Source organism: Symphalangus syndactylus, chromosome 19, assembly GCF_028878055.3.
Source record: "Symphalangus syndactylus isolate Jambi chromosome 19, NHGRI_mSymSyn1-v2.1_pri, whole genome shotgun sequence".
NCBI lineage: Eukaryota > Metazoa > Chordata > Mammalia > Primates > Hylobatidae > Symphalangus > Symphalangus syndactylus.
This window is the reverse complement of record NC_072434.2, coordinates 57,609,817-57,633,306: the sequence shown is the minus strand read 5'-3', so window position 1 is coordinate 57,633,306 and position 23,490 is coordinate 57,609,817. Positions and strand designations below refer to the sequence as shown.

The 23,490-nt window shown below is 37.6% G+C and overlaps 1 protein-coding gene across 4 annotated transcripts in view; it reads right to left on the bottom strand.

The window, feature by feature from the left end:
* USP24 (ubiquitin specific peptidase 24) overlaps positions 1 to 23,490 on the bottom strand; it is a 148,363-nt gene that overhangs the window by 36,748 nt on the left and 88,125 nt on the right. For all 4 annotated transcript variants that reach the window (XM_055235279.2, XM_055235280.2, XM_063613890.1 and 1 more), the window contains exons 33-42: positions 21,836 to 21,931; positions 21,493 to 21,721; positions 20,642 to 20,801; positions 19,622 to 19,777; positions 17,615 to 17,685; positions 16,763 to 16,923; positions 7,008 to 7,069; positions 4,052 to 4,243; positions 2,959 to 3,076; positions 683 to 827 (exon numbers count right to left, since the gene is read on the bottom strand). In XM_055235279.2, the coding sequence (XP_055091254.1) occupies positions 683 to 827; positions 2,959 to 3,076; positions 4,052 to 4,243; positions 7,008 to 7,069; positions 16,763 to 16,923; positions 17,615 to 17,685; positions 19,622 to 19,777; positions 20,642 to 20,801; positions 21,493 to 21,721; positions 21,836 to 21,931 (1,390 nt within the window). The remainder of the gene's footprint in view (positions 1 to 682; positions 828 to 2,958; positions 3,077 to 4,051; positions 4,244 to 7,007; positions 7,070 to 16,762; positions 16,924 to 17,614; positions 17,686 to 19,621; positions 19,778 to 20,641; positions 20,802 to 21,492; positions 21,722 to 21,835; positions 21,932 to 23,490) is intronic.

Here is a 23,490-nt window from a genome sequence, read left to right as displayed (position 1 = left end):
ATTACTGTAATGGAATGACCTTCCCACCTTGCTTCACCTGGTTCACTAGTTTTTATGGCCCTATTTTAAGTTTCATCTCCTCTAAGAAGCCTTCTGAGATACCAACAGCTGGTGGTGAAATGCCTCTCTGTGTTAGTAGAGCATTGAGGACATACCTCTATCTCATGTTGTATCACATTACATTGAAACTATCTGCTTATGGGCCTGTCTCTTTCACTATACACTGACCTTCTTGAGGGCTGGGATCCTATTTTCATTTTTGAGCTCCAAAAGCCTAATATGCCTCTTAGCACATACTAAACTCAATAAATCTTGGTTGAATTTAGCTGAACACAGGCTGTACTGTGATAGAGCCAATGTTTATTTGACTTGTATCTCTAGGGTCTGGCCTATGCCCAGCATAAAGTCACTCAAAAAATAGGTTGGAATGCTACTTTTTACTGAGAATAACTACCAAGCAACTTGAAAATGCCTCTCCCTAATTAAAAGGATACTATTTCATAACATATTCAGTATATTAGAGTGATACTATAGCTTATGCTTGATTTGAGTATGTGAACACAGTAAGCAAAATAATAATACTGACTTTCTTTGTGGTCAGCAGAATGCAAATAGTCTTAAAATTATATGTTTCAGAGATCATTCTAAAAAAATTAAGTTCATCAACGTCTAGAAAACCTACATCAAACTCCTTGGTAAGAGCAGGGTCAGGTTGGTGATGCATAGAAAGCAGTTCTTTTATAATAATTTGAAGATTTGAAGGTGAACTATCAGCCAACATCACAAGGACTTCATAGGCTGCCAATCGGCTATTCGCTGTACTACACCTAGAAACGAAAGACACAAGTCAATTTCAACAATGAATAATCTACTTAAATTACTCATTAAACTAAATCAACAGTTGAAATGAAAGTAGAAGAGCTCCAATTCCTCAAACATACTTAAGTCAGGTCTAACCCCAGACATCTAGTAATCCAGAGGTCATGAATACAGGAGGAATTAATAACTATCTTCTTGGCCTGGTGATAAAGTAGCAAAATTCTTTCACTTATGATCAGAATAGTCTCATCTAATGAATGGATCAGCAAGAATGGAGGAGAAAGAGTAAAGAGAACTCTGTAATAAAGATGACATGGGAATAACTGTCTTTCAAATAAAATAGGTAAGTAGAAAGATTTTATCGCTGTCATCCTAAGAAGACCTTAGGATGGCAGCAAAAGAAAGCTGTAAAAACCAGAATAGACAGCCATAAACATTTTTATGTGAACTTTCTATGAAAAAAATGGAGACAGAAATACAGTTTGTCAAATCAATCCGTTTAAAGTGACACAAAAGATAACTAGCAAGCATTCTGCATGAAATCAAAGGCTTTCTACACTGCTTGCCTTGTAGTATAAACCACTTTGGGGATGGACAATAATATCTCACCTTAACCAATGCTAACCTTGCATTACTGAGGGATCACTGGTTAGGAAGGATACACAGAAAAGAGGATAGCCAACCTCTGAGTGAAACACTTAGGGAATGTAGGAGGAGGCATTTAAGGGGGCTTATGAGGCTTTTAGACCAGCACAACACCAGGCACTGAGGACAATGGCCATGGAGCTGGCACTGTCCTTTGCTTCTTATCTGAACTTCAGGGTTGCAAAGGACAGTAAGAAAAGAATAGGGAGGTGCCATTTCCACAGGCTAGACACTAAAAGTTGCTTTGTTACTGTGATACAAAATAGCATTACTTCTGAAAAGAGTTTCTGTGTATTTTAAATCTCTTTCTTCCTTGAAGGTTTTGGTGGAAAAAGACTGGGAGTTACTGTGATAAATCAACACCATTCGGTACAATGGGGAGGGATGAAACAAATGTTTCCTTTTCTAGTCAAGGCACTGTATATGATTTTTACAAAAACACGCCTTCCTTCTTCATTTATGGAGGAACTACTTTTATTAATAATAAAACTGCTAAAGATATATCTTTTGTGTTTACCGAAAATTAAAATATTCACTTGTTTCTGCTGCTTTAATAAAAGACTCCCATAGACCTAGCACCAAATCTTCCAAAACAGGGCTGGGGTAGCAATGAGGATGGGAGTCACAGCCTGAGGAATACCCCAAGATTTCTAATAAAGGGTTTTACTTTTTTTTCTTACCTAAAACAGATTTTGCTAATGAGGCAACTTTAAGTAGAGAAATATTTATACGTGATAAGATACCTCTTAGGATTCCACAAAATACTGCTTATTATGCCTTGTCCATTTCAATAACCACTGAAATTGTACAGGAACCCTTTTCACCATAAATAGCAAATCAGTTTCTTCAGGATTACTCAAATAACTCTGGTTTCCATCAGAAACGAACAAAGTTAGTTAGATTTGGAGCAAATGAAATAGCAGCTTGTAGCTCTGCCTCTTCTTCCTACCTCCAAGAGTATAAATACCACTCAAGTAGGGTCAACATTACAAAGAGATCTTTCAAATTTGTACCCATAAAACTAATACAAAATTTGATTCCAAAATTACTACTGTAATAAATCACAAGCAGTTGCAGTTAACAGAACACAGCCGGCACTCAGCAAACGACAAGGTTCATGCACTAAAGCACCTATCGTTCTCTCCTGAGAAACCTTCAAGATTTTACTAAGAGCCTATTTACTTGTACTTTGGACATAATTTTTATAACCTTCGTTTCTCTTGGAATTTGTTACTGACCAAGTTAGCCACATTTTTATTTGTTCTTCCATTCTGATGATCATAATGGTACCAGCACACTTGCTGGTTTACTATGTTTACTATGTGCCAGGCTTTATGCTAAGTCCCTTCACGTGCATTTCTTCATTTAGTGGATAATATAGGATACACACGACTCACAGATGGAAGACAAACTCCAAGTTAACAAAATCTTTTGGGACTAAAGTTTCAAATTAGAATTTTTACCAAAACTGAACACAACGTGCATTTTCCATACTTTGGATGAAAGTCCTGTTGACTGATGGCGGCACTGCCAGCTGGAGAATGACTATTTAAAATAATTCTAGAAGCTCGGAAAAGGAAGTCATCTAACAATGGTTTAATGAGTGATGAACCTGGAATAGAGCATAATATTCATGTTGAAGATGAATACATATTTTAATTCAAAGATCCTATCTTGCGCTTTCTTATCAGAGCAGCAAAGGTACCCGAGGCCACCCAATAGCAGAGCATTTAGTTTAATTTAATGTTTATTTTTTGAGCACTTACTACACGGCAAAGCTTGTGGGATGGACTACAAAGGAGACAGAATACAAAGACAGGCAGGTGAGGGTGCGTTCCTTTATGGGCTTACAATACAGTGAAAGGAGTCAAGCTTTCACTTTAGAAACACCAGTGCCAAGGACACCACAAGGCAGAATGGTTTGAGTGAATAGTTCTTACTCTGGGCATACGGGAGTCCACATAAGGGTTTCTGAAACTTTTAAAATCTTGCCTCTTTAGTTTAAAATGATATGCCTTTCTCTCTCTGGTTAAGAATCACTCTTTTCTATGTATCCCCAGTAGCCAAGAATATTTTGTAAAGCTTGGTTTGTGTTATAAAGGAGAGAGTTAATTTTTCATTTGTCTTCTGAATATAATTTATAATACTGAATAATCTTTTACAAATTACATGTGTACCCTAGGAGAATCTCATATGTACCCCACCACTGGAGGGCAGGAGTGGTTAGGGGCTGCCTCCTCAGATGAGAATCACCCTTAAAAGAAGACAGACAGTAAATTATATATTATAAAGTACATAACAGCAAAAAGAGAAAAATCTACTTTGAACTATAATTCTTACTTGGTATTAGGAAGTTATGTAATCCAGCTATTTTGAACACTATAAAATTCTCTATGTTGTTTAATGACACAGGTAAAGTACACCTTAAGTTTGTTAGCCACTAAAATAACGGACAATTTCCTACTGTGTGAAGGGTCAATTTTCCATGGAACACTTGGCATCTATCTTATTTTCCCACCTACACACAACGCTGGCAATAACCGAGCACTGAAGAATCTGCCATGTGATAAGATGAAGCAGTAATTACCAAGCATTTCCTTTTCTGCCCCACAGAGTGAAAGAAGAGTCTTGATGAGGCGTAAGTGCCCTGCCAGTAAGATGTTGTCCGCTTCACTGGTCTCACATTCAGCTGTACGATTAGGTTCAAAGTTATCCAGCCAAGTAATCTCATCTTCAAGCATGGTAGCTGGGCTGATCCTTAACTGCTCCATTTCTGAAGCTAAGAAGGAAAAAAAAATCCATTACAAAGAAAGAAGGATTTCCCTTTATGGAGTCAAAGTCCTGAATTAAAGTAAGCAAAGTCAAGCCCCAATCTTTCACTTCACAGATCTTAAAAAAACTATCATTAAGGCCAGGCGAGCTGGCTCACATCTGTAATCCCAGCACTTTGGGAGGCTGAGGTGGGCAGATCGTGAGGTCAGGAGTTAGAGACCAGCCTGGCCAGCATGGTGAAACCCCGTCTGTACTAAAAATACAAAAATTAGACGGGCACGGTGGTGCATGTCTGTAGTCCTAGCTACTTGGGAGGCTGAGGCAGGAGAATTGCTTGAACCCAGGAAGCAGAGATTGCAGTGAGCTGAGATCACGCCACTGTACTCCAGACTGGGCGAAAGAGCAAGACTCCGTCTCAAAAAAACAAAAAACAAAAAACACAAAACCCCCACAAAACTGTCATTAACAAATAGTAGGTGACAGCTGCTGCCCAAAGGGAATGAAGGCGCCCTCATTCATAAACCACTTATTGGTTGCCTCCTCTGTGCAGGTCACTGTGCCATATGCTGAGGCTATAAGATGAGGGAGACAAATTCCTGCTCAGAAGGAGCTCCTGGTTTGCTGGGGGTTAGCAGAAGTCTCAGGAAACAAAATCTTCTTGAGAAAGAAGGGGTAGAAGGGTATGAGGAGAATCAACGCTCCTGCAGTGTTACCTGAACCAAGGGAGGGCTGAGTTCTGCAAAGGAGAATGAGGTCAGAAGTAGAGCTGCCAGAGTCCAGGTTTCTAAACAATGTGCCAAACTCCTGAGAACTACTCTGTTCTTTTGTATTATGCATTTCACTTGCCCCTTCAAACAAGGACTTAAAGCACAATTTCATATTGGAAGTTGAGACTGGGGAGGGGAGGAAGAGTGATTATGCTCTACTTCCACTGCACTATAGTGAGAAGCAAGCAGGGTCTCCACATGGTGAAGTGAAGAAGGACCCTTTAGGGTCAGTCAGAGCTGGACTGGGACCAGATAGAAACCCTATGTCTACCACTTACTATATGACCTTGTTTCCTTATTTATGCAATGAGACCAGCACCTACACTGCAGGGTGCTGTGTATGAAGTGCTAGTGTAGGCACTGGCTTACGGAAAACACTCCAGAATTGGCAAATATTGTTTGTTTCAAGACATGTTATTACCCGAGAATTAATTCCCCTCACCTCCCAAGATCTTAACAAGAGATCTTGGGTCCTTCATTTATCACTCAACAACACAGGGGAGGTCTACATTAATAACTTGTTCACTCATTTCAAAGTTGCATGTGTGTAGCCAACTCATGATTCCTGTCCTTGTTGCAGAGCAGAAAGCAAAGCCTGTATGGCTGCTGGTCAGCTTTCCCTGGGAGCCTGGGTGAAAACCAGTGTTACGTGAGACTGGTAGATGGACATGTAGTCCACCCACTTCGCTAGATCCAACAGATCTTCTCTCTGAATCAAGACACACTCTCACACTGTATTAACTCCCTCTCCACGAAACCAATTCCACTGCATTGCTCAGAGCAGTGTGGCCTGTTTTTATTTTTTATTTTTTGGAGACTGTCGCCCAGGCTGGAGTGCAGTGGTGCAATCTCTGCTCACTGCAACCTCTGCCTCCCGGGTTCAAGCAATTCTCCTGCTTCAGCCTCCCAAGCAGCTGGGATTACAGGCACACGCCACTACGCCCGGCTGATTTTGTGTTTTTGGTTTCACCATGTCAGCCAGGCTGGTCTCGAACTCCTGATCTCAAGTGATCCACCCACCTTCGCCCCCCAAAGTGCCAGGATTACAGGTGTGAGCCACCGCGACCAGCCACCTCCTGTTTTTGACAGACACTTATGAAACTGATGAAGGCATCTGCCACCATAGAAATGTTGTTGAGGATTATTAGTCACTATCTTTATGTGTCCATTACATGATGGCCTTTGTATGAAATTTCTTTTAGACTTAGTTGCTGGGAAAGAGATTTCCTTCTTTTGAGAAACTATTCTATTTTTTCTTACAGGGTATTTGAACAACTAACCATATGCTGCTTCCTTTTTACCTCTGGCCTTCAGGAACCTCACAAATTAATTCTGAGGTATTTTTTTTTCCTCCTGGCCTTGATGTTCTTTACCAGTTGCTATTTTTGTGGATCCTGATTTTTATTTTATTAATTTCCTATAAGCTGAAGCAAATTCTTTGTGAAGAGTGGGGAATAACAAACTCATGATCTGAACTAAAATTTACACAGAGCATTCCAACATTCATTTGTATTATTTAAGGGTAAGTACAGACGATTAAAATCTCAGCACACTAACAAAAGAATTTCTAACCGTGATACTTTAAAACTAACACTAGCGAACCGTGATACTTTAAAACTAACACTAACACTTCTAACACTATCAACATGCTGCAATAAAGAGTCCCTCTTTCCTTCAACAATCAATCTTTAAAATTATAACAGACTACACTGGAGAGAAAGACCCTTCACAATAGTTCCGTATCAGGGTAATTAAAATATGATCCTTTGACAATTTAAAAAATCAACAAATTTTCTCAATTCATTAATGACTGGTTATGTAACAGAATAAGAGCTCACTGGTACATAGGTTTATATGCTATTTTCAAGAAAACAAGGTTCAACTTCAAACAACTGTAATTTTATTTACAGCTGAGATATGTAAATCATATTTAGAAATGTCCGTGTGACTTTCTCTTCTACTCTTCCCCAGCCCCTTTCCCCTACATAGTAGTCATTTACTTACTTGTCAGATCATCTAATAACTGGCATCTCAAATCAAAATACTCCATACACTGAGATAACAGTCTAAAAAACAGAAAGGTTTCAGTTACTAATAAGAGGCTGATTTGAAAATAAAAAGCATTTTCCTTGTAAGAACAATTTCATAAAACAAGTGAGCAAGATAATTTTGGTAAGCATAACTACTTTTATATTAATTCAAATTCCATATTTTAGCAAGAAGCATATTGATCTTACTAATACAAATATAGTAATAGAAATTACAGTGTAAAGAGAGGGAAACACTAAATCTATCACATCTTAATATATGCACTGATTGCATACATAATACACTCATTACATTCATTCATTTACATTTCACCCAGTATCTACTAAGCACCTACAAATGCCTGGAACTCTTTTGGGAGATCAGTGAACTTAAGAAGGGAGACAAACAACAAATTAGAAATATACACATTTGTCAAGTGGTAATATGCACTAAGAAGAAAAATAGAGCAGAGTAAGAAGAGAAAGAGACAGGGAAACTATTTTACAGAGGATGATCAAAGAAGCTTTTTCTGCAATTATAGTAGTGAACAGCACAGACACAAATGGGTTTTAAACCTGGCTCCCCTACTTATAGCAGCTGGATGTCCCATGGACAACTATTTCACTTTTAACTTTTAGTTTTCTAACTTCTAAAATGCTTACTATAGTATTGGAAATAAAAAACATATGCATATACACAAACATATAGAAAAGGTTCGAGCACAAACTAATGAGGAGAATATATAATGAACCAAGAATTATGGTTATAAAAAATGAAGACAATAAAACTGCCAAACTCATTAGGCCAGTCTGAGGTTTAAAAGAAAAACATACATAAGCAGTTTAGTATGCTGTGTGGCATACAGTTGGCCCATGGTAACTGCTATTATTATTATCATACTATTTTTTTTTTCCTGGTATTTAGCATGCAACTATCATCATCATACTACTGAGGGAAAATATGTACCAAACTTGGGCATTAAAAAAAGCTGTGAGACATAATTTTTTAAATTATGCAAACATATAATTAAAGATTCACTTTGATGTGAAATTAAATAGCTCTACCTTCAACATATTTTAATTTAAGAGATTCTTTAAGAGGATATGTTAAAACTCTCGTCTAATGCTTTCTGCTTCTTTCGTAAAACTTAGAGGAACTTAATATTAAGTAAAAAATTAAATCTTAACATGTACTTATATTAAGCGAAGTGACTTACAACAAGTATAAGCGCAATAGCTTTAACTTGTTAAAAATGGCTTAAGCATTTATACTGAAGAATCATTCATCTTTCAAATAGAAAGTTCATCTGTTTAGAAAAATTTTAACTAGGAAAAGTTGGAATTCTGAAGTAAAAAGTATACAAAGATAAAAGAAGAAATTTCTACAGCTTTTAATTCACATGTTTACTGGGGGAAGCCATTCTCTGAAATATCACTAAAGAATTATTTTTTATTACCATAAATATACAGCTAATGTCTAATTCAGCTTAAATCTTCATGGTAAACTATAACATAATTTTTAAGTTTTGGCTGAATTTTTAACATTTCTAAGTCACTCACAATGAATGACCTTATCTCAGAAACCAAAATCTTGACTTCTTTCTTAGACATTTGGAATGTTAAAACAGAAGGTTAAATGTTTCAAAATAATATTTATGTAGAAGCCGGGACATGGGGGCCAGAAATCTCTGTATATTAGAAAGTGCATGAGAATAGAACAAGTGTTAATACACACATTTAATCCTGTAATAGACTTGCAAACAACAGATAAAATTATAACTATATTTGAGAAATTCTGTAGATTATACATATTATATCTAGAAAACAGAGGTATTAAAAAAAGTCAAGAATGGATCAAAGAAACCAGAGGGAAAATTAGAAATGTATTAAGACAAATGAAAATAAAAATACAACTTGCCAAAAATTATGGGAAATATCAAAAGAAGTGTTATGAGATGAAAATTTATAGCTATAAATGCTTACATTTATTTTGTTAATCTTTTCAAAAAACCAGCTCCTCGATTCACTGATTTTTTGAAGGGTTCTTCGTGTCTCTATCTTCTTCAGTTCTGCTCTGATCTTAGTTATTTCTTGTCTTCTGCTAGCTTTTGAATTTGTTTGCTCTTGCTTCTCTAGTTCTTTTAATTGTGATGTTAGGGTGTCAATTGTAGATCTTTCCTGCTTTCTCCTGTGGGCATTTAGTGCTATAAATTTGCCTCTAAACACTGCTTTAGCTGTGTCCCAGAGATTCTGGTACATTGTGTCTTTGTTCTCATTGGTTTCAAGGAACTTATTTATTTCTGCCTTAATTTCATTATTTACCCAGTAGTCATTCAGGAGCAGGTTGTTCAGTTTCCACGTAGTTGTGCAATTTTGAGTGAGTTTCTTAATTCTGAGTTCTAATTTGATTGCACTGTGGTCTGAGAGATTACGATTTCCATTCTTTTGCTGAGAAGTGTTTTACTTCCAATTATGTGGTCAATTTTAGAGTAAGTACAATGTGGTGCTGACAAGAATGTATATTCTGTTGATTTGGGGTGGAGAGTTCTGTAGATGTCTATTAGGTCTGCTTGATCCAGAGCTGAGTTCAAATCCTGAATATCCTTATTAATTTGCTGTCTCATTGATCTGTCTAATATTGACAGTGGGGTGCTAAAGTCTCCCACTATTATTGTGTGGGAGTCTAAGTCTCTTTGTAGGTCTCTAAGAACTTGCTTTATGAATCTGGATGCTCCTGTATTTGGTGCATATATATTTAGGATAGTTAGCTCATTTTGTTGCATTGATCTTTTTACCATTGTGTAATGCCCTTCTTTGTCTTTTTTTGACCTTTGTTGGTTTAAAGTCTGCTTTATCAGAGACTAGGATTGCAACCCCTGCTTTTTTTTTGCTTTCCATTTGCTTGGGAAATATTCCTAGACTGCTAGCCAGATTAATAAAGAAGAAAAGAGAGAAGAATCAAATAGACAGAGTAAAAAATGATAAAGAACATATCACCATTGACCCCACAGAAACACAAACTACCATCAGAGAATACTATAAACACCTCTATGCAAATAAACTAGAAAATCTGTAAGAAATGGATAAATTCCCAGACACATACACCCTCCCAAGAATAAACCAAGAAGTCGAATCCCTGAATAGACCAATAACAAGTTCTGAAATGGAGGCAGTAATTAATAGCCTACCAACCAAAAAAAGCCCAGGACCAGATGGATTCACAGCTGAATTCTACCAGAGGTACAAAGAGGAGCTGGTACCATTCCTTCTGAAACTATTCCAAACAACAGAAAAAGAGGGACTCCTCCCTAACTCCTTTTGTAAGGCCAGCATCATCCTGATACCAAAACCTGGCAGAGACACAACAAAAAAAGAAAATTTCGGGCCAATATCCCTGATGACATTGATGCGAAAATCCTCAATAAAATATTGGCAAACTGATTCCAGCAGCACATCAAAAAGCTATCCACCACGATCAAGTTGGCTTCATCCCTGGGAGGCAAGGCTGGTTCAACACATGCAATAAACTAGGTATTGATGGAACATATCTCAAAATAATAAGAGCTATTTATGACAAACCCACAGCCAATATCGTACTGAATGGGCAAAAGTTGGAAGCATTCCCTTTGAAAACTGGCACAAGACAAGGATGACCTCTCTCATCACTCTTATTTAACACAGTATTGGAAGTTCTGGCCAGGGCAATCAGGCAAGAGAAAGAAATAAAGGGTATTCAAATAGGAAGACAGGAAGTCAAATTGTCTCTGTTTGCAGATGACATGATTGTATATTTAGAAAACCCCATCTTCTCTCAGGCCAAAATCTCCTTAAGCAACTTCAGCAAAGTCTCAGGATACAAAATCAATGTGCAAAATCACAAGCATTCCTATACACGAATAATAGACAGACAATCATGAGTGAACTCCCATTCACAATTACTACAAAGAGAAAAAAATACCTAGGAATACAACTTACAAGGCATGTGAAGGACTTCTTTAAGGAGAACTACAAACCACTGCTCAAGGAAATAAGAGAGGACACAAACAAATGGAAAAACATTCCATGCTTGTGCATAGGAAGAATCAATATTGTGAAAATGGCCATGCTGCCCAAAGTAATTTATAGATTCAATGCTATCCCCATCAAGCTACCACTGACTTTCTTCACGGAATTAGAGAAAACTACTTTAAATTTCATATGGAACCAAAACAGAACCTGTATAGCCAAGACAATCCTAAGCAAAAAGAACAAAGCTGGAGGCATCATGCTACCTGACTTCAAACTATACTACAAGGCTACAGTAACCAAAACAGCATGGTACTATACCAAAACAGATATACAGACCAATGGAACAGAACAGAAGCCTCAGAAATAACACCACACATCTACTACAACTATCTGATCTTTGACACACCTGACAAAAACAAGCAATGGGGAAAGGATTCCCTATTTAACAAATGTTTTTGGGAAAACTGTCTAGCTATATGCTGAAAACTGAAACTAGACCCCTTCCTTACACTTTATACAAAAATTAACTCAAGATGGATTAAAGACTTAAACGTAAGACCTAAAACCATAAAAACCCTACAAGAAAACCTAGGCGATATCATTCAGGACATAGGCATGGGCAAAGACTTTATGACTAAAACACCAAAAGCAATGGCAACAAAAGCCGAAATTGACAAATGGGATATAATTAAACGAAAGAGCTTCTGCACAGCAAAAGAAACTATCATCAGAATGAACAGGCAACCTATAGAATGGGAGAAAATTTTTGCAGTCTATCCATCTGACAAAGGGCTAATATCCAGATTCTAAAAAGAACTTAAACAAACTTACAAGAAAAAAACAACTCCATCGAAAAGTGGGCAAAGGATATGAACAGACACTTCTCAAAAGAAGACATTTATGTGGTCAACAAACATGAAAAAAAGCTCATGATCACTGTAGAGAAATGCAAATCAAAACCGCAATGAGATACCATCTCACATCAGTTAGAATGGCAATCATTAAAAAGTCAGGAAACAACAGATGGTGGAGAGGATGTGGTGAAATGCTTTTACACTGTTGGTGGGAATGTAAATTAGTTCAATCATTGTGGAGACAGTGTGGCAATTCCTTAAGGATCTAGAACCAGAAATACCATTTGACCCAGCCATCCCATTACTGGATATATACCCAAAGGATTATAAATCATTCTACTATAAAGACACATGCACAGGTATGTTTATTGAGGCACTGTTCACAACAGTAAAGACTTGGAACCAACCCAAATGCCCATCAATGATAGACTGGATAAAGAAAATGTGGCACATATACACCATGGAATACTATGTGGCCATAGAAAAGGATGAGTTCATACCCTTTGCAGGGACACAGATGAAGCTGGAAACCATCATTCTCAGCAAACTAACACAAGAACAGAAAACCAAGCACTGTGTGTTCTCACTCATAAGTGGGAGTTGAATAATGAGAACACATGGATGCAGGGAGGGGAACACCACACACCAGAGCCTGTCGGGGGGTGGTGGGCTAAGGGAGGGATAGCATTAAGAGAAATACCTAATGTAGATGATGGGCTGATGGGTGCAGCAAACCACTATGGCACGTGTATACCTATGTAACAAACCTGCACGTTCTGCACATGTATCCCAGAACTTAAAGTATAATTAAAAATAAATAAATAAATGCTTACATTAAAAACAAGAAAAGGATTCAATTGACAACCTAACTTTACACCTAAGGAACTAGAAAAAGAAGAACAAACCAAACTTAAAGCTAGTAAAAGGAAAGAAATAACAAAGATTAGAGTGGAAATAAATAAAATAAAGAACGGTAAAACAATACCAAAAAAAAAAAAATCAATGAAACCAAAAGTTGGCTCTTTGAAAAGATCAACAAAACCAACAAACTTTTAGGTAGACTAACTAAGACAAAAAAGGGAGAAGGATCAAATTACTAAACTCAGAAATGAAAGTGGGTACATAACTACCAATTTTACAGAAATGAAAAGGATATAAGAGAGTACCATAAGCAACTGTATGCCAACAAATTAACTAGATGAAGTAGACAAATTCCGAGAAACACAAAACCTACCACGATTGAATCAGGAAGAAACAGAAAAGGTAAATAAATCTATTTAGCAAAGAGACTGAATTGATAATTAAAAAAAAAAAAGGAAAGAAAAGAAAAACAAACTCCCAACAAAGAAAAGCCCTGGACCAGATGGCTTCACTGGTGAATTCTACCAAATATTTAAAGAATTACCACCAAGTCTTCTCAAGCTCTTTCAAAAAACTGAAGAGGAGGTAATACTTCCTGACTTATTCTATGACACCAGTATTACCCTGATACAAAAGCCAGAAAAAGACACCATAAGAAAACTACAGACCGATATCCCTTATGAATGTTAATGCAAAAATCTTCAACAAAATACTATCAAACCAAAGCAGTGCATTTAAAGGATTACACCCCATGAACAAGTGGGATTGACTCCTGGAACTCAAGTATAGTCCAGGGTACGAAAATCAATGTAATCTCATATTAAGGGAAAGAAAGAAAAAGACCCACATGATTATCTCAATCAAAGCAGAAAAAGCATTTGATAAAATTTAACTCACTTTCATGATAAAAACAATTAACAAACTACAAATAGAAGGAAACTACCTCAACATAATAAAGCCAGATATGAAAAACTCACAGGTAACATACTCAATGCTGAATGACTGAAAGCCTTTATTCTAAGAGCAGAAACAAGGATGCCCACTTTTACCACTTCTATTCAACATAGTATTGAAGGTTTCAGCCAGAGCGATTAGGCAAGAAAAAGAACTAAAAGACATCCAAATTGAAAAGGGAGTAAAATTATCCATTAGCAGATGACATGTTACTATATATGGAAAGTCCTAAAGTTTCTGCAAAAGAAACTGTTAGAACTAATAAATAAATTCAATGAAGTTGCAGCATACAAAATCAACACAAAAATCAGTTGTGTTTCTTACACTAACAATGATCAAACTGAAAAAGAAATCAACAATTCCACTTACAATAGCATCAAAAAGAACAAAATACTTAGGAAACCAACTTAATCAAGGAAACGAAAGACTTGTACAGTGAAATCTACAAACATTGCTGAAAGAAATTAAAGATGACATAATGAAAAGACATCTTGAGTTCAAGGATTGAAAGACAAAATCTTGTTAAGATGTCATTACTATTCAAAGTCACCTACAGGTTCAATGAAATCTCTATGAAAATCCCAAAGACATTTGCAAAAATAGAAAAACCCATTCTAAAATTCACGTGGACTCTCCAAGTAGCCAAATCAATCCTGAAAAAGAGGAACAAGGTTGAAAGACTCATACTTCTGGATTTTGGTACAATACTACAGTAATCAAAACAGTGTTATACTGGTATAAAGACAGATATATAGACCAATGGAATAGAAATATAGAACTCAAAAATATGGTCCTGATTTTCATCAGGGGCACCAAAACCATTCAATGAGGAAAGGATAGTATTTTTAAAAAGTGGCACTGGGAAAACTGGATATTCACATGGAAAAAAATGAAGTCAGACCCTTACCTTACACCATATGCAAAACTAAACTCAAAATGGATTAAACACCTAAATGTAAGAACTAAAACTATAAAACCCTTAGAAGAAAACGGGGAAAACTTTGTGACATAGGATTTGGCCATAATTTCCTGGCTACGACAGCAAAAACACAGGTAACTAAAGAGAAGATACATACACAGGACACCATCAAGAGAGCTAAAAGACAACCCACAGATTGGGAGAAAATATCTGCATATCATATCATCTGATAAGGGATCAATATTCAGGATATATAAAGAATTCCACAACAAATAATCCAATTTAAAAATGAGCAAAGGTCTTAAAACAGATGTTTCTCCAAAGAAGACATATGAATGGCCAACAAGCATATGATAAGATGCTCAACATTAGTCATCAAGGAAATGCAAACTGAAACCACAGATGCCAATTCACATGCATTGGGATAGCTACTATCAAAAACAAAACGAAACAAAAACAAAAATCCTAGAAAACAACAAGTGTTGGTCAAGATGTGGAGAAATGAGAATCCTTGTACATTGCTGGTGGGAAAGTAAAATGGTATAGCCATTGTGGAAAACAGTATGGTGGTTCCACAAAAAAATCAAACACAGAATTACTAAATGATCTAGCAATTCCATTTCTGGGTATACACCCAAAAGAACTGAAAACGAGGATTCACACAGATATTTGCATACCCATGTCACGGCCAAAAGGTGGAAACACCCAAATGTTCATCTATGGATGAACAGATATACAAATATGGTTTATACATACAATGATATATAATTCAGCCTTAAAAAGGAAGGAAATTCTGATTCATGCTACAACGTGAATAAACCTTAAGGACATTATACTAAGTGAAATAAGCCAGACATATAAGGACAAATACTGTGTGATTCCACTTATATGAGGTACCTAGAGTCGTCAAATCCTTAGAGACAGAAAGTAGAATGGTGGTTGCCATGAGATGAGGGAGGGGGAACAGGGAGTTACTGTTCAATGGGTACAGAGTTTCAGTTTAGGATGACAAAAGAGTTTTGGAAATAGACAGTTGTGATGGTTGCATCACAATGTGTGTGTACTTAATGTCGCGGAATTGTATACCTCACGGTAAATTTTATGTTATGTATATTTACCACAATAAAAAAAATTTAGCAATTCAAAAAAAATCTACATGTCTTTGAACAGTCTGTTTACATTCATTGTCCCTTTATGACTTGGCTGTTGGTCTTTTGCTTAATAATTTATAATAGTTGTATATATAGATATATATATCTCAAATTAGCTTATTGTCTGTCATGTATGTTGCAGATTTTATTTTCCCAGTTTGGTGATTGACTTTTGACTTTGAGGCATTTTTTTCCTATATAGAAAATTTTAATTTTTATGGAGTCAAATTTATCAGTCTTTAATGACTTCTTCATGGGCACAGTGTTTCAGTTTAGGATGATGCAAAAGTTTTGGAGATGGACCTAATTTATAAAGTACATAAACAAGGAAAGGAAACATTGACTTCACAAATCTCCATGACACTTTATAAGCCCCACAGTAGGGGCTGTGTGGTAAAGGTGAGTTAGAAAAAGTCATATGAACTTGAGGTCAATGTGAGACCCCTACCTCCTATCCTGGGACTAGACTGAGGAGCACATGCACACAGGCTTACCCGTAGAGGTAAGATGGGGCAGGCAGAACAGTCATCTCATAAGCCTGGACTACAAGCTCTCTTATATACTGAAGCATGTATAAAACCAAGAAGGCAAGCTAGGAGGATACCCTGGCTACCTCTAGACATGGAGCTACAAGACATCTGCACTGAAAAAGTGTTGCACAAGGGGAGACATCAGTATAACCTTTACACAGTGACCGGGCTCCAATAATTCCAGGCTCTCACCAATCAGGTGAGCTCCTTTTTCTCTCTGGGGTAGATGAATCACATGGGGTGAAGTGAGAACTGGGGATATGGAGAAGAAGGCCTGGTAGTGTTTCTTCTAACTCTCCTATCCAAATGCCGTCTTTCAGGACCCAAATGTCAGAAGAAGAAAGCAGAAATTCTAGTCATCTCAATAAGGCACTGTGGACTTCAGGGGAGCAGCACACAAATTATCATTTATCCTCTCTCTGTATAAGGTGGGCTTTTCCATTTTTATTACCTACCTCTGATTGACTCCTCTCATAATACTAGTTGGAGACCAGAGAGGCAGCTGAGCCGTGAGGATGACGCCTAGAAGAAACTGATTTGGCTTCTGCACATCTGGATGCGCTGATGTGTCTGTCTGACTAAGAGTGTACAGCTGATCACAGGCAACCCGGCGAATCTGAAATTACATGATCAGCAGCAAAGGACAGACATGAATGAACATGTTGAGACTGCTTAAAAAGTGATTTTCTTCCAAATTCCAGCCTATTTAGTCACTCAAGTTATTGAAGGATACTAGAAAGGTATGAGTGTTTCAGTTTTTAATGGTAAGGTTTCCACTGAATAAACTGTGGCTAATTAAAACCCACTGTGGTCTGGGAACTGATTTCCCAAATTATTCTACTATTCTACTCTACTCAATAGGTTTATAACTCAATGTAAATGAAAATAAGAAAAAAGAAAGTTTAAGTTAATCCTCAAGGTCATGTAAGAATGTCAGAACTATATTATCTAATGAAAGTTTATAGGTTGAGGTTGATCTTTCCTGATTTTGACCAACAATGTGGATGCTTAGTGCCAGCTGCCCTTGTGAGCTATGGATGTCAGACACTGATTGTAATGTTGTTATAAACAAAAATAACTCACTAACATTAGTCTCATAACTTTTGGTGGCATATGGAGGAGGTAGTAGAAGGAAAGGCAGTAGAGTCCAAATGGTTACTTTTCTTTCATGGTCTGCAGCCCCTTTGTACACGCCCTGAGAGCACTCAATGCCACTCCTGTATTCCTGACAATGTCACAGGTAGTTGAGAGAGCTCACAAAACAACAGGACCAAAGGAGTTTTGTAAGCAATGTGAAAAATCCTTACCTCAGCACTTGGTGATCCGAGCAGAATATCAATGATGAAATCAGCAACACAGGGCAAGTTATAGAAAGATGCTAATAAGAAGAAATGGGGGATGTGGGTGTGTGAAACAAGTTAGTAATGCATTTTCAAATTTTGATTAACTTCTTAAGCTCAACTTAAGCATAAGCTCATCAGTTTTACATACAATAATTCAGGATCTTTGACAATTGCTTTCATGCCTGTCCATTTACCCCATAAAATTCTAAGTTGTTTAAGAGAAGAAACCATGTCTTATTTTTGTGCTCCATATTTTAGCACAATGCCTTGCACATACCAGTTACAGAATAAATGTCTTGCCTTGATAAACTATCAATAGTTGCAAACTATAAAATATACCCTAAAATAAACTTACAAATGATAACAGATAAAAGCTGGGAGGGAAGTTATCATTTTTTCATCTTGATTTGAAAATATCTCTAAGTTAAACAATTCTAGGAAAATTAAATGAAATCAAACAGCTAAGAGTAGGATTAGTACACTTTTTAAAAGTGGAGTTACTAAAACTTCATTTCTGAATATTTATTTATTGAGAATCTACTACACATCAGACAGTGTTTGGGGGCTGGAGATTCATCAGGGAACAAAATGAATAAAAGTCTCTGTCCTCATGGAGCTTTCAATCTAGTTGGGGAGGAGATAATGACAATAAACACCATAAATAAGTAGATTATTTTGCATGTTATAAAATGACAAATGTTACAGGAAAAAAATAAGGTAAGGAGTCTGGGCAGTGCTGGGGCAAGAAGAGCATTGTAATTTTTTTAAAGGTGGTCGGGGAATGTCTCAGTAAGCATACTGGAAAGAGAGAACAAACAGCCAGTGCAAAGGAAGGAATGTACGCTGGCTGCTGGGGGAACAGCAAGGAGCCCAGGGTGGCCGAAGCACAGTGAGTAAAGGGGAGAGTAGAAGCAAAGGCACAGAAGTATCAAGTGGTACACCATGTCCACCCCCTTGTAAAGATTTGGCTTTTACTTGGTGAACTGAGAAGCCACCGGAAGGCTTTGAAAGAGAAGTGATGTACTCTGACTTAAAATTTAGAAGGTCCACCCTGGTTGCTGAGTAGAGAATAAACTGCAAGGCAGAAGCAGGGAAATGAGTTAGGGCACTCTTGCTATAGTCCAAGTAGGAAGCAATGGCAGCTCAGAGGGCACCAACAGTGAAAGGGGTGTTAAGGGGTAGAATCTAGAGAGGGCTTGAAGGGGGATATGCTGACAGATTAGAAGTAGGGGGTGAAAAAAAGGTATCGAAGATGAAGCCAAGGTTTTTGGCCAGAGCAACTAGAATAGAACTGCTTTTAAGTTGAGAAAACTCTAGGATGATATGGGCAGGATTAGAGGAGCTCAGTTCTGGAAATGAGAAGTTTGGATGTCTATTTGATATCCAACTGGAGATACCAGGACAGTGGCACAGTCCATAGACCCAAATTTAGGTGTTGTCAACATATAGATGGAATTTAAAACTGTGAAACTGCACGAGATCACCAAGGGAATGAATGGAAATAGAGAAGAGATGATGAGGAGCTGAGCCCTGGGGTGCTCTCACGTTAGAGAATGTTAGTAATGGTCCCCGTTCACCAAAGCCAACAATAAAGATGAAAGGGCAAATCTTAAGTTACACAATTTTTAATACTAGAGTCATTATCAGGAATTGATATACAATTCTAATTCTATAATTTATGAACTAGTAACTTTGGGCTCTTTGAATTCCTCAACTAGACAGCAAGCTCGTGGTGTGCAGACATACTGCTCTGGTGACAGCAACTGCGGAACCTCATATACAGAAGGTGCTCAATAAATATTTCTTCAGAATGAGCTACTTTAGCATTATTCTTAGCTACTCCACATGGCAACTTCCCGCCTTTTTCATTTTGACTAATGGGACCTTATCTAGAAAGAAATGTAAATAATTCCCAACAGAAATTTGGCCTTTCCCTGAAAGAGATTAATCACAAACAAGCCTCCAGCATACCCAGTTGCTGGCTCCGAAGCTGTAGGCATGTAACAAGAAGAGACAAAGCCTCTCCTGCAATCAGCGAGTCTTTGGTGGATACAGACTGTTGTCGAACACAGATTCCTGCATGCAGGGCTACTGGTTCTCCTTCACTTCCAGAGCTGCAATTGCTTCCTGAAAATAGGTAAGCAGAAATTTCCTGTGGATCCTACAGGAACTATGCAATATTTTAATCTTTTTACTATATGTTCCAGAATCCTCATGTGACATTAAATACTTCAAGAAAGCACTTAGGTGCAAGAAGCGAGAGATTTAACACTGTATTTGAAACACTCTCACTACTTTTTCTTTAAAACACATTTGCAGGCAATCAAAATGTGTTCACAAAGCAAAACTAATTTCAGGTGATACAAGTGAAAATAGCGCAACTTTGTAGGCATGAGGGAGCCCTCCAGAGGATATCAGAAATGTTTTCTACCTTGTAACTTGATGTAGATGGGTCATATGCATACAAAAATCCTAAAAATCTCATACACTTTACTGTCTGCACTTTACTGTATATATGTCAAAATTTTAAAAACTTCCTTTATTACTGAGGTATTTCTAAAATAGAGATTGAGCAGGAAGACCAAACAAAGCTGGGAAATAAAGCTATATTTTAAAGAGGCCTAATGAAAAATAACCTGGCAAACCAAGAAAAGAACTGTTTTCCAGGACTGAATTCTAAATAAATTTGTATTATTGCCACAATGATTGGTTGCATGACACTTTTATACTCAGCTAAGCTAAAAACTGTTGATTTGGTTTCTTCACTTACTCTAAGTGTTTATAAATATTTTTCTTCTTAAGTGAAATACGACATACATATAGGAACATACATAAATACTAAATGTATACAGAGCTTGATGAATTTTTACTCATGCTCACAAGCAAGAGAAGAGGGTCTCCCATTTTTGTGACTCTGGCAAACCTACACAGAGAATTCTTATGGTTATTTCTTACCCAGTGTTCTCATTACTGTCTCTCTTTAATCAGTACCTGAACTGCTGAGTCTGTTTCGAATTCCAGCAGGACACAGGGAATTACTTTCTTTAATTGGCTGGCTACTCCCAACAAGATCAAGCCGTCCTGCAGCCGCAGCCCATGACAATCTCATGAAGCAAGCCACAGTAGAAGTGAAATCACTTACTTCCATCGTCTAAAGAATGGAACAAGTATTAAGAGAAAAAGCAATACTTGAACACATGCCCTGACACCTACAACCTTCTTACAGGTCTCAGTTTCATACGCCTCCTTTCCCTCCAAGGTCATCCAGAAGGATGGCCTTTCTCAAGCTGCCATCCTGCTCAAGGGCTTTCAATCTCTCTTTTTTATCTGTAAAACAGATTGATCTTCATGCTGTGGCTTCAAATTATGCTTTACCAATTTTTTCACTTTCCCCCTTTCCCACATACTATGACCTCGTGACCTCCCATAAGCTCTGATATTGTCTCTAGTTTGCACATATGCACCCTTTTGCTTGAACAAATCTCCTTTCTCCAACTTTCTAAGTACTTATCTCTGTATATCTAATCCTCATCTGTTCTTCAAGGCCTAGCTCAAATGCCATCTATAACATAAAATCACCCATCACAGCCACAGGTGAAGGAAATTATTCTACCTACTTTGAAGACACACAGAATGCTTTGTCTTATAGTTTTACAACACTTGATACTTTCTACCTGGATTTATAGTTATTTCTACCCTAGTGATCTCTTTTTAAGTCACCATAAATTTCTTTAAGGCAATATTCATGTCTTAATCATTTTTATATCCCCATAGCACCTCTTCCTAAACAGGACATTCTGAATAAGAGGTACTAAAATGTCTTGAATACACAAATCACTTACTTGTATTGCAACTCGAGCAGCAGGGATGATTTCCTCAACCCTAATAGAAGACCTATCAGACACTGACAACTGTCGGTAGGATGACTTTTCTGGGGTACCACATAAGGACATCTGTCTGCTTGTCTGCCGGCTGACATTTCGGAATGGGCGGGAAGAAAGTGCTTCTATGCTATCTTTGGTGAGGTCTTCATCTAATAACGTGGGCAATGTTTGTCCGACAAGTAAAAATCTTAAAAAGAAACAGCTAGACTTATTCTGAGTCCATTCATACTATTTAAAAACATGATTCGAGAAGAAAAAGTCAAGTATTGCCTGGTGAGACTAATGCAATATATTTACATACCTTGCAAGCTGTAGACAGATGGAATAAACACCCTGCCTTGTTTCATAGTCTACTTCTGATGGGATGGAGTCTCTCTGCATGACATTTACAACCAAACTTCAAAAAGAAGAAAAAAAGGCAGGATATTAAAGACTTCTATTTTTTTCATTTTAAATTTTCCATAAATAATGTAATCAGTCATCAATATTATCAATTACTTAGTTTCTACACGATTCTGTCACAAAAAGAGCCTACATATATCTATCATAATAATTTCCTATGATACCTATAAGCTTCCTAACTGTTCTCCCTGCTTCTGCTCTTGACCCTCCACCTTCCAAACCTATTTTCAAAAGACCCATCAGGGTGATCCTTGGAAAATTTAACTCAGATCACGGCACTCCCTCTGCACAAAATCCTTCAATGGTTTCCTATTTCCTACGCTGAAAAACAGTAGTCTTCACAGTAGCCTATAAGATACTTCATAACTGACCTCTGCTTTCTCTGCAACGTCATGTCCCAGACCTCTGTCTCAATTGAGAATGGGAAACACTGCCTCATTCACTCTGCCCCAACCACACTGGCCTCCTATGGCCTCTGCCGGCATCAGGCAGGTCCCCACGCATGGGTGTGCGCTGGCTGCTCCTCTGAAAAGCTTTCTCCTGGGTCTCGCTCCCTTATCTCCTTCAGGTCTTTGCTAGATGTCACCCCAGTGAAGATTTTCCTGATCATCCTACTGAAAATCACAGCCCCCGAATCCCTGCTTCCTTCTTTCTCTAAGCTCTCCTCACCATCTGACACATGCTTTTACTTATGTTGTCTCCCCCTCTAGACTGTAAGCTTCATGAGGATGTGGATTTTGGTCTAATCTACTCACTGCTCTGTTCTCATTGCTTAGAACAGTATCTGGAACATGAATTAAATGACATATACAAATAAGCCAAATGTTTAATGCCTTTATTTTGACAGCCCTGTAAATGGCTGAGTGATGTGAAAGGAGTTTTTACTAAAAACACCTCTACAGTGTGGAACACAGAATAAAGCTACACATGTGTGCCAGACCTTCTACGGTACTTGGGAATCCTTTTTGCCATCATTTCCCTGTTTCCCAACCCCTCGACCTCCTCAAGGTCCCTACCCAGCTTCTCTGTGCCAGACCTCCCCTCAGGAATTCCTCCAACCATCCTCTGCTCATGCTTTGAGCTGGTGTCCATGCCTTCCTCACCCAGAGGAAATGGTATGCCTACTTCTTTCTAGAGAAAAGCTGCTTCCAACTGCAGTACAAGTTGGCCCCATCATTTACCCCTTTTTCTTTTATCTTTATTCTTTTCTCCTTCGTTGGTCCCTTTTAGTTAACCTATGAAGAGTCTTCCACAAGCTAAAATCAAAACAGAAAAGCCAACTTTCCCCTCAGTTATTTTTGTCTTCAATTTACTGTCACCCCTTTTTTCTTACTCATCTGAAAGGAGAGATCTCTATGCCCTGATGCTACCTTCCTGCCTTACACTTTCCACTCAGCTCTGACAGCTGGATTATGCCCTCATGGTTTTACTCACACGCTCCCAAATCTCTCATGCCATTCTCCACTTTTCTAACAAGCACCCTATCCAATCCAAACCATCTACTTCACATGACTCAGAAGGACCTTGTATACAATCAAACTTATTTCTCTTGCT